The sequence below is a fragment of the Neospora caninum genome, chromosome VIII (genome assembly GCF_000208865.1).
Source record: "Neospora caninum Liverpool complete genome, chromosome VIII".
Lineage (NCBI taxonomy): Eukaryota > Apicomplexa > Conoidasida > Eucoccidiorida > Sarcocystidae > Neospora > Neospora caninum.
The window spans coordinates 3,185,863-3,197,414 of record NC_018395.1 but is presented as its reverse complement, the minus strand read 5'-3'; the positions used below and the strand labels follow the sequence as shown (position 1 = coordinate 3,197,414).

Here is an 11,552-nt window from a genome sequence, read left to right as displayed (position 1 = left end):
GCCGCAGTGAAAGGATGCAGAGTCGGGGTGTCTAAACAGAGGAAATGCAAAGACCGAGAAAACGCACATGAGAACCTCCCGTCCCCGGTGTCCCTTCGCAGCGCGATGCTGGACAGAGCATTTTTTCTCTTCCTCTCCGCTTGCTGTCCTTCCCTTTGCATCGCCTTGTCTCCGCCTCTTCTCCATCGCCAGCGGATCGTGTGTTCTTGGATTTTCAGATTTCCAGGCTCCTCGTCGAACCTGTCAGCCTCTCTGCTCAGAGACAACGGCGTCGTGAGTCTTCTGCGAACTATCGCCTAGCTGCAAACATCAACCCAACACACCAGAGAAACGGCCGCATGCAAAATGTCACGTTGCAGGAGACAGAATGTCTGCGGATTTCGGGCTGGGATCCACCCGCGATTCCCGAACGCGGCTCTCGACAGCGCAGAACCGCCCACTGTTCGGGTCGGGAGACGACGACAGAAAAGGGAGGCAGCCAAGAGGAAGAAACGCCGTCGTACGCGAAAGAAGTCGGGTCATGGCCTTTCCCCTTTTGCTCGCTTCTTCGACTCCGAGGCGCCGTCCCCACACACGCAGTGGCTGCTGCTACAGTGAGCCTCTCCCCTTGGCCTCGGCAAACAAGACGCATTCGCTCTGTGTCGAAACCGGTTTCATTTTCAGCACTTTTTGCCTCTGGCGAACCTTGTCGAGAAGAGCAAAGTGCGGGCGCAGCAAACGAGAGCCAGACGGTTCTTCTGCAACTCGCTGGAGAAGCGTCTCTCCCAGAGTCTGTCCATCCTGAGCAGAGAGATGAAGAAAAAGGTCAAAAGTCGGAAAGATGAATCGGCACTCGTCGCAAGTCCGTCTGTCCGGAGTCGCCCAACCACTTTCGTAGTCTCACTCCTGTCCATTTTCCTCTCCGTTTCTTTCCTACACCCCGCCTTGCGCTCGACGCCCCAGTACCTTGCCGCTGCTTCTCCAGTCCCTTCGTCCTCATTTTCTTCCACGCTTGTTCTGTTCAAACGCTAGTACATGGATATACATATACATATATATATATATATACATATATATACACATATATATAAACATATATATAAATAGCTAGAGAGACACACTCATCTTAGGTTCACCAGCAGAGGCTGGCGTTCGTAGGCGGTGTCTCCCAGACTCACGAGGAAGAGCTGCAGTTTCATTTTCTGGAAATCAGTCAAGCTGCCACTCCCTGCGCTCTGCGGTAGAGACACCGTGGAAAACAGCGCGTCAGGAAGACAGCAGTTTAACCACGGCGGCGCGCAGTCCGTTGCGTGCACACGGAGAATGCACACAATCAAAAACAAAGGGTTTAGTAGATACGCAGCCTTGTACGCGTGTGAACGCGTTCGCGCGGAGTGCGACGAAAGGGCCGCCAAGAAGATCAGTGCTGTGGCCGGAATGCTACGCTCCAGAGCTATTCCGAGGTGCGTGAACATGCAGACGTACCCCAAACAAATCTACTTCCAGGCAAACAAAAACACATGCACCGTGCAGCTGGCTGTTCATGTTACATCAGGTTTTTAGACCTCTCTGTGTGTTCAAATATAAATATATATATATATATATATATAAAGAGAACTTGCTTAACCCTCCACATGAGTGAAGACCCCTTTCGCTGAGGATGCTGGCCATAAGTAGGTTTCTTTGTGTATGAATGGTTCGTCGGCACGCGGTCGTGTTCTACTACAGACACAGTCGTTTTCTGCGCCTCGCGATGCGACAGCATGAAGACAGGTGCCTAGATACACACATACAGAGGTATTCACAGAGAGAGAGACGCAACCACAGAGATGGCAGCATGCGTGCACTGTGAGACGCCCAGCTCTCGGCTGCCTTTCCCTCGGTTTGCGTTACCTTGTGCGCACTCGCGCTGCTGCGCTGGAGTCTTTGAAGAGCGCTCTCCTTTTGTTCTTCTGTATGCAGAAGCTGCTCAACTTCTTCTGCCCACAGCGAACTGACCGTCACGGCGACGCGTCGGAGGATACTCCGCCCTACGTCCTGTTCAAACACGGAGAACATGCACGCCATATTACCTTTTATCTGCCTTGTTCTGTGCTGTTGGAATTTAGCGTCCTCGACACAGAAAACACTGTTCAACACAAGCGTCGAGCGTTTCGTAGATACAGCTACGTAGGCATTTACATAGCTTTGAATGTGCGCTTTATACAAGCTCGAATCCATGAAAGGCACACAAACAACCAATGGCTACAGACCAGCAATGGTAAGCACGCTACTTGTCCGTTGTGCATACCATCCGGCGACCCATGTGATGATGCGGGCGGATATCGTCACATGTTGAAGTGTATTAATTCATATATGTCTACACATATTTATATATATAGATATAGATATTTGTCGATATATGTATACACGAGGCGCCTGTCCCCAGCTGCGGCCTGAACGTACACATACATCCCCACAGTGGTCCCTCGTTGTGTCCTTGAATGTGTGGGCACACAGTCCGACGTGGATGCCCGAATATGCGCATATGCATACAGATCTATCGACATATCTGCCTGTCTACATCGCATATAATATGTATATATATACATATATATGTTGCATATCTTAGATTGGATCATGGGCGTGGTTTGAAGGGGACAGGCCGTCTTCGCATCGCGTGCGGAATGTGCCGAAGAGCGCACGCCGCGTGTCAGGTTCCCCCTCAGCTTCACCGAAGGCAAATCTTACACCAGGCACCACGGCGTCGACCGATGCACGGAAGAGGAGGAGAGGCTGCAGCACCCGATCCACATAAGGCGACGCACTCCGTGGCGCCTGAAGAAACAGAGTGACACAGGAGGCAAGAAACCGGAAGAATGGCGAGACGCAGTCGAGGAGCCCAGACCGAGCAGAGAAGACGGCGGGTTTAGGGACTTCAACCAGTACGCGTGGCGGAGGACACGTACATGTGTGGATCTACATGAATGCAAACACATGTACACCCATTTTGTCAAGTGCTACATACACACTCAGTGCCCGTTCCCCCCAACAGGGTACACACATTCATACAAATATATATATATATATATATATATATATATATATATGAGGGGACGTGCGAATGCTCAGTGCATCCATCACTCGATAGGGAAGATCCCAGACGCCAGACGACACCGTTGTGGCAAACTGTTCACCGTGGAGTACCATCTGAGCGGATCAGGCAAGAGGGCGGTTTCCCCTTGGCGCGAGCGGTGATGCACGTTTTGCAGGCGCAGTCCGGTTTCGACACCGAGCAGGCTTACTCGGCCCAAGGCGTCGCCTGAAGTCCTCCGCACCTGGAGAGGCGTAGGCTGAACTCACTTGTTTCTGCGTCATTCGGTACGCCGCCGGAATGCTTCGAAGAGGTAGGAGACTGCCTTTGCAGATCATCTGCACGTGCGACAAAATCTGTTGTTCCTGCAAACCGCGACACAGTGTCCGTGAAGCACCAGGCAGCGCCTCCACACTCAAGAATGAGAATGCGACAGAGCCGCAGAAAAAAATCCCAGCTTGAAGAGACACAGTTCGAGAAGCAAATGATGGCTACATACATTACACTGTAGGTGAAGATCTTAGACACTTGTGCATGCGTGCACACGATACAGAACCAAGCAGGCGATTGCATGTGCCTAGGGGAAAGACGTCAACGCATGTCCGCACACTCGTTTCCGCACACCTCTCCGTAGAGAGATACAGAGAGAAGGTCGGCCGCGCAGTCGCGACATGCGGAAGACCGCGAAACCTACAGATCGTCGTCCATTTACTCTGGCGATGCATGCGGAGAACCCTTGCCTTTGCTTCCCAGGAAGGCTCATGCGTCTCCTCGCATGCAGAGATTTGTTTCGCTCTCACCAGTCGCGCACGTGCAGTCGACAGTGTGTCAACCCCACACTGGAAAATGTCCCACAGCGTGGCCATCAGGGCGTTGCCTTCTTCAATCTTCCCTCGCTCTTCCTCTTTGCGCCGCGGACAGGCGACCAACCGCGACGCAGTCGCCTCTTCAGCACGAACGCAGAGACAGCACTGCCCCACAGGCAGCGAAGCCTCGACGCCTCGGTGTACCTCCCATAGGGCGGCCTGAGCACACGAAAAGACCAAAAAATGCAAGGGAAGAAGAGATTGCACGAAGTCGCGTGCGGTGCTTGGAAAACGACAAATTCACTATCTCTCTCTCTATCTCTCTCTCTATCTCTCTCTCTATCTCTCTATCTATCTCTCTATCTATCTCTCTCTCTCTCTCTCTATCTATCTATCTATCTATCTATCTATCTATCTATCTATCTATCTATCTATCTATCTATATCTATATCTATCTATATCTATCTATCTATTTATCTATCTATGCCGCTGTGTCTCGCCGTTTCTCGACCAGTTTCTACGCACTGTGATCTAGTTTGGGCGGTGGGTCCGGAGTAGAGAGAAAGCACGGTTTCCGCAAAGCATGGCTGCGTCGAACACCTCTGTTAGTCGCCACGCACTCGACCTTCAGGTAAGACTGCCACCATGCAGCCCCAGCAGAGACCGCCTCCCCGCATCGCGCAAGAGCCGCGGATCTACCACCAGAGCGTCTCGACCACCGGCGGGCAGTGGCGCTGGGTAGCAGCTGAATTGAGTTTTTCTCTCGCACCTGAAACACGGGGCCGAGCCGCAGCTCCAGATTCGCCGGCGCCTCCTGCGTTTCAGGGAGGGGAGGAAAATCGAGACGCACGCGCCGAGGCGAGACAGGAGCCGGACCCACGGAGGACGAAGCGGATGAAGACAGCGAGGACTCCGAGCAAGCGAGAACTAGCGTCGGAGGCTCCGGCGACGGACGAATCGATTGCCATAACGCCAGCACATCAGCGATGAGCAGCAGAGCGCGCGTCCATACCGCCGACGAGGGCGCAGAACCTCCGCGGGAGACTTCCAAACCCTCAGGCGTTGCCGATCCTGAACAGACAGAGCAGGCGCCGAAGGCAAAAGTCACCCCCTCGGAGCAGCGGGCGTCCGAAGGAACGAACGCACGGAAAGCTCCACATAAATACATATTCATACATATACAATAGGAGATAACCGCGACTGTAGAGGCGCACCAACGATCTCCTTGTAAACATATACATATAGATAGATAGATAGTACATGCGATGCCGTAGAGATACAGAGAGGTACATGCGTACACCCACAAACACACACACACACAGATGCAGAGAGGTAGAGGCGGAGCAGGAAACGCCGCAGGAGTTACAGATGTGAGCGCGAAGATGCGGATTCCAGTGGAAGGAGCATACTCTATGATTCGGTATGTGGACTGCGTCGACCGTTTCTGTGGCGGACGCCGTGCGGCGAAGGGGAGTGTGGGTGGCCCCTAGGCTTCACACGAGCGTGCTACTGCGCGTTCGCTTGTGCGTCTTCTCGACGCAGCGACAGAAACGCGCACGGCTTGTTTCTGTGTAACCGCCGGAACGACGAAGCTGCTGCGTTCTTTAACAGGTCCGAACCGAGAACAGAGGCATACGCCTGTGCATGCTGACCTGCTGAGAGGCCGGAATGGGTGGTTTGCTGGCCTGGCGTGGCGCTGCCGTCGCCTCGTGCGATGGAAGGCAGTCCGCGCGCAAACGCCGAAAGCGAAGCCACGAAGAAGGCGAGCGACTGCGGCAAAAACTGCGAAGCAAAGAGACGCGATGCGCGCTGCATGTCCACGAGAGACGCAAACTGAAGCGCCGACGCATCCTCAGGCGAGGCAGGAGACCCCGCACAGGCTCCCGACGGCAGCGCCGATGGACCCGAGGACAGCCGCGAACCGTCGTCGGCGAGAGCGGGCGGAGACTGGCAGGCAGGGGGACGATCCACGTTGAATCGGCAACGGAGGAGACGCAGGAGCAGCACGGTGGAGGGAAACCAGAAAACCTGAGACGGGAAAACGCAGGTCCAGAAGAAGGCAACGGGGTAGGTAGAGAAGAACCGTTCTCGATGAAAGCTAATGCGTTCAGTTTTGCATTCTGTGAAACGTCCGTCGGTCGCCTTCCGAAATGTGTCAGAGACGATTCGACTGCGGAACGGTTTGCCTGCCGCGATGTGGCCCTGTGATTCCACACGCGCGGGCCCCCACCGGCAAAACTCGCTGATTTCCATCGCCTGTGTGCATCAGTCTCAAAACAGCCCTTTTCCACCCGTCTTCCTCTACTCGAACCCCTGGTTAGGTGTGACGGTTTTCTCTTTCCCTTAGGTTTCCTCGACTCGCGTGATCCCCACGGATCTCCCACGTTCCCACAACCACATGTACGCGTGCGTCGCTGTTCTTCCGCGCGCCGTCTCCGTGTTCCCCTCGCATCTTGTTTGCGGGACGGAGCGGCGAGGGCCCGCCGGCCGTCGGTGACAAAGAAGCGCCCTCGATGCATGCGGGCGAGACGACAGTCGCCGGATACCTGGTCTCGGTAGGGAATCTTTTTGTAGCCGGCGAGGCCGCCTCGCGGGTCGGCGTCGCCTGCTTTGCGCTTCTCGTCGGCTCGTTGATCTTCGCGAAGCTGGCTCTGGAGGAGTTCGAGGTGCTGGCCTTCGAAGATTGTCGCCCAGAGAAGGAGAGACGACCGCCTGGCTGAAAAGGCCTTGACAGCGGGCAACCGCTGGAACCTCGCGCGCTCGCAAGGGGCCATCAGTGCCTCCAGAGACGAGAAGAAACTGAGGGACAGGAGCGGGGCAAAAACGCGGGAAGGCGCGATGTGGAACGCGAGTTGACAGCCACAGACGAGGGAAGGAAGTCTCGGTCGACACCTTTTCAAGAGAGGCAGAAACAAAAATGTGAACGGTTCCTCCACAGCCAACGAAGCCGAGTTCTCTGAGGAACGCGGGGCGCACCAGAGCCGAACGGTAACGAGGCGCACGCTGGACCACAGACAGGGAGGATTTCACTGACTCTCGAGACACGAACACGCCTGGGGAACAAACCCAGGACACCACGGTACAGGCAGGACATGACCACGGCGCTGGAGTGCAAGCAAAGCCGAAACATACCGAGTCGTATGCATGCATTCAGATCTGCACTAGAGCTGCATATCCACACGTACCAAACGCGTGGCGAAACCGTTTGTGGTTCACACGCGCCTTACTCGAGCGTATCGACGTAGACTGAGAGGCACACGTCCTTGAACGCGGGTTTGAAGAGGCGGCTGAAAGTTGTCTCAATGGCCTACGCAGGAAAGGCAGAGAACGTGGGGATGTGTGGGAGAGGCCAACGGTGCAGGGAAGGACGGCCTAGAGACACGAACGGCGGCAGGCCGAGGAGCGAAACGCCAGAAAAAGCAGACGCCACCTGGCGATATACCCAAGGAGAATGGCACCCAGAGAAAGCAAAGCCCGAGTGGTGGCGAAACCAAAAGAGCTCCTGATGACCTGTCCCCATGCCCGCCCGGCTCGTCGTCAGCGAGGCTCTGTGCTGGGGTCGCATATCTGCTGCGCTCTCCCCACCCCTCCCTGCTTCGACTGTCTCTGCCTTTTCTCTGGGTTCACTTCCGACCTGTCGCCTTCACCAGACGCGTCTCTCTCTGGCTGGGCCTGGCTGCTGGCCGTTTCCACTGTAACCTCGAACTATTCTGCCTCTCGCTGCGCGCTGCCATTTCCGCCTCCCGCACGTGCGCCTCTCTCTCTCTCTGTTGCCCCCGTCGGTGGACCCTGTGTGCGCCTACCTGGAGAACGTGGACTGCGAGGACATCGGAAAGCAGCCACAGCTTGTCCGGCTTTGTCCGTGTCGCGTCGGCCTCTTGGTCCTTCGCTCTGTCTCCGTTTGTTTCCTCGCTCTCGGATGCTTCCCCGGCTTCTTCAGGCTCCCGCGTCTCGCAGCAACAGCAGCAGGCTGTCTCCCTGGCGTTCTCTCCGCAGTATGGAGCGAGGTCGTCTCCTTTGCGGCGAGCTTCCAGCTGGGCCTTGGGGGCTTTCGTCGCAGGCGGGCCAGATCGGACTCGCGGAGGAAACGCCGAGTCGACGAGCGCCGCGCAAGGCCGCTGCGCGTGCCTGCGATGCGTGAGCCTCCCGGCCAGCCAGAGAAAGACATCGGGCGGCGCCACGAGGGTCGCGGCGAGCGCCCGGAGGAACGCTCGATACGCCTGAGACAAGACACAGGAGCCACATCGGGAGGCCAACCACGAAAGGTAGGGCAGCGAAAACGGCACTGCAGGGAACAAATGAAGGAAGGAAACAGAGGCCGGGACAGCCGTGCATGCACAAAAGCCAGCAAGCGCCCAGCGGGGTCAGCAAGGGGACCGCGATCGTGAGGCGAAGGGTGAATGGAATGGGGACATGTCGAGGAGAGAGGCCGGAAACGGAGCGAGCAGACGAATCCGCAGCGCAGACAAGCCGGTGCTTGAAATCCGACGCCCACGAGAAGGAACCCATCACACGCGAGTCCGTATCCCTCGTTCGGCTCCTCACTTGCGCTTCCCGCCTGCCTGGGGCTGCGTCGGCAACTGGGCGGCGGTCGCCAGAAGGGCCGCGGAGCTGCTGCGACGCCGCGAGAGCGTCGGCGACCAAGGCGTCGACGAAGAACTGGCGAAACAGATCTTCAACTGAAGTCAGCAGTGAACCCAGACAAACACGAAGGCGCCGACCCTTGTCGAACAATGTAGACACGCGCGCCGGGGTGCATGCAGGAACTGTCATCTCGTGCACCAAGGCAGCTGTGTGAAAACGGCACAGATCCGCCGACAAGCGTCCCCACATGTATACGTGTTTTTGCATATATATATATATATATATATATATATATATATATATGTACCCATGCATTCGACAGATACATGCCGGTGTAAACATGTCTCTTTCGCCCTGATGCTAAGGGTCTGGGTAAGCATCCTGAGTGCGTCAGGGTAACTCGGAACGCCACTTTGCGAGGTTCGGCGCCTCGCGCTTCTTCAGTCGACAAAGCAGATGCACAGCGCTGCGGACTCACCGCCTGCGTCAGGCACGAACGCGAAAAGATCAAAGAGGCAACACAGCCACGAAGCCAGCCGGGGACAAACAGCCTCCCCCCTTCTTTGTCGCCAGGGCCACGCTCATGACTGGGTTTCTGGCGAAGGCAGGAGTCGCAAAGAGACGCAACGGCGCCCGAGAATCTCCACTTTTCCATTTGAAGTTCTTTCTGCCGCTCCGTGAGTGGATATCTTGTGCTTCTGCTCCTCTTGTCTCACCTTGTTCCCTCGCTGCCGTTGTCGAATCGACTCCTGTCCCCTCCAGGAGAGGTCTGACGAGGTGCTCGAGAGCGAGGCACCATTCTTCTTCAATGTGGGATTGACCGTGCAACAGAGCGGCGACCCTTGCCGACCGTGCGTCTTCCGCCTGCGCACCGCTCCCCGTCGCGTTTCCGGATCCGCCTGGGGGAAACGAAACACCGCGAGGGCTTCCACAGGCCTCTTCCGACTTGCTGAGAAGCTTTCGCGCCTCAATCGCCGACAGGCAAAGCGACCGGAGCAAATCGCGGAGTTCCCGCAGAAGGCGCGCATGCATGGCAGTCCGCAGCCGCTGCACGGCCCTCGCGAGGTCGGCGAGGCCGACAGGCAGCGCAAAGGACGGACCTGCATCGCCTTCCGCGGAGTCGCTTCTCTCGCCTGGCGCCTCGGGCGGATCGCAAAAGTCTTCGCTGCCCAGGGCTGCGGGCTCGAGAGCCTCAGACGGCCCGCGCCCTCCAGAAGGCAACGAGGCCAGCGGCGCGTCAGCCGACGAACTCGGTGCTGGGGACTCGGCGGACCGCAGCAGATGGCGCATGCGCGATTCGACCGCCTCCAGGCAGATCCACGTTTCGCCTTCTCCGGGGCAGCTCAAACCTTCAGGCGAGGCTGCCGAATCCTGCGACGGTGAATCCTTGCGCGTCTCGTTGAAGAAGGGCAAAGCGCCGAGAAGGCACTCCTCGAGTCTTTTCAGTTCTCGAGCGGCCGTTTCGAGACCTACGAAACGCCTCAGCAGGCCGTCGCGCATAGGGAGAAGCGGCAGCGGCTGTTCCCGCCGCCACGCGCTCAGACACGCGTCGCCGTCAAAGAAAGAGTTCGCGCCTTCTTCGCCCGACGCCTGCGCCGCCTGTGCCGCCTGCGTCGCCACGCGCGCCCGCTCGGACGCCGCGAGAGCAAGGTCTCCTGCGGCAGCCTCGCCTTCCCCGTGGGTGTCTCCGGAACTGAGGCTCGGCGCCTCCTCCAGAGTCTGCCTCAGGCGTTCGACCGAATCGAAGAAACGGCCTCGAGCTGCCGCGATCTCCCGTCGCTTGCCCGCCTCTGCTGTCTCCTCTTTGCCGGCGTCTCGCGACGCGGCACGCGCCCTTGTCTCCGAGGCAGCCAAGGCCGGGAGCGCGTCGGACGCCGAGGGCGACTCCGCGGTCCCTCCACTGTGGAGCGCCTTCGAAAAACCACCATTTGGGCAGCTAGAGGAACCGAGAAGCGAACGCAAGTCCGCTGCGGTGACACGGAAACTGCGGTACGCCTGACTAACGAGTCGCAGATGTCTTCTTCTGCTGAGCGCCCGCTGCTTCTGCTGGAGAAGAAACTGGAGCGAGGCCCGCTGGGCGTTGAGTTGGGCGAAAAGCGTCTGGGCGCGAAGCTTGTACTCGGAGAGGGGGGTCAGTAGCGGGCGGAGCTCGCCGTCGGCGTCTTCCAACTCAGAGGCAATCGAGGATATCTCCGCGTAGTTCGTCTGAAGGTACGTCAGAAGCTGCTCTTGCAGCGACGAACACGAGGATGCCAGCGAGGAATGCAGCGCCTGAAGAGAGCAATGTCTGATCGCACAACCACAGGAAGCACAGAAAGCCCATCCCAGCTTGGATTATTCCTGGCGATGTCGCTCTCTCTGGCCAGACGCAGTCCCCATTTCGGTGGACGGCTTATCTCCGGATACAGCGGAGCAGCGATCCTGAAACCCGCCGCGCCCTGCCCAAAGTCACCTCAGGTGTGAAGAAAGACAACGAAACAACGGCCCCCGAGAGAGACGACGAAGGCCCTGCCTGTCTCGTGAAAAAGAGTAAAGACAGCACTGGCAGCGCCGAGAGAACAGAGGCGACACTCGCGACGAATCGGCTGCATACTTGCGTCTCTCGAGAACGTAGGCAAGGGGATTGGCCGCGTGGGGCTGGTCCGTCAACGGAAGGCCATTGGCGGGAGTTGCCTTGTTTGTGCTTCGCGTCTCTGCACCATTTTCCGTTCTTCCACTGCTACCTTGAACTCCTGGTCTCTCGCTGTCGTGTGTCTCCTCTGGAAATGCAAGTGTTTGCTTCTTCTCTTGCGGCCCTCGCTCAACACCGGAGAACGGCGCAGGCTCGACTTCGTTTATTCGCGCCATGGCCACTCTCGTGTCACCGAGTTACAGGAGTAGCCGCTCAGGGAATCGCCATCTACGCGTTTCTGTCGATTCCGCAAAGGCGTGTTTCAGCGGTGCGGCCGACTTTGAAAGCGACACGGAGACGCCAGAAGAGGTCGGGCGGCTCACACGCAAAAAAAACACCCGAAAACAACGCGGCCGTTTCATGAGAGAAACGGCGAGAAAGTCGTAGAGCAGGTGAGGTGTCTCCCTCCCTGCATATTTACGTGGCAAACAACGAAAGC

General features: G+C 57.3%; 1 protein-coding gene across 1 annotated transcript; it reads right to left on the bottom strand.

Moving 5' to 3' along the window:
• Positions 1-243: 243 nt before the first annotated feature.
• Positions 244-11,289, bottom strand: NCLIV_034080 (conserved hypothetical protein; the record flags this gene model as incomplete). The annotated part of the gene is made up of 15 exons (XM_003883604.1): positions 244-300; positions 685-780; positions 1,158-1,214; positions 1,873-2,016; positions 2,710-2,796; positions 3,322-3,417; positions 3,853-4,077; positions 4,628-4,929; positions 5,511-5,886; positions 6,405-6,657; positions 7,086-7,165; positions 7,662-8,078; positions 8,404-8,537; positions 9,159-10,729; positions 11,036-11,289. The coding sequence occupies 15 exons, from the start codon at positions 11,287-11,289 to the stop codon at positions 244-246; spliced, it is 4,149 nt and encodes a 1,382-aa protein (XP_003883653.1).
• Between the last annotated feature and the right edge of the window lie 263 nt (positions 11,290-11,552).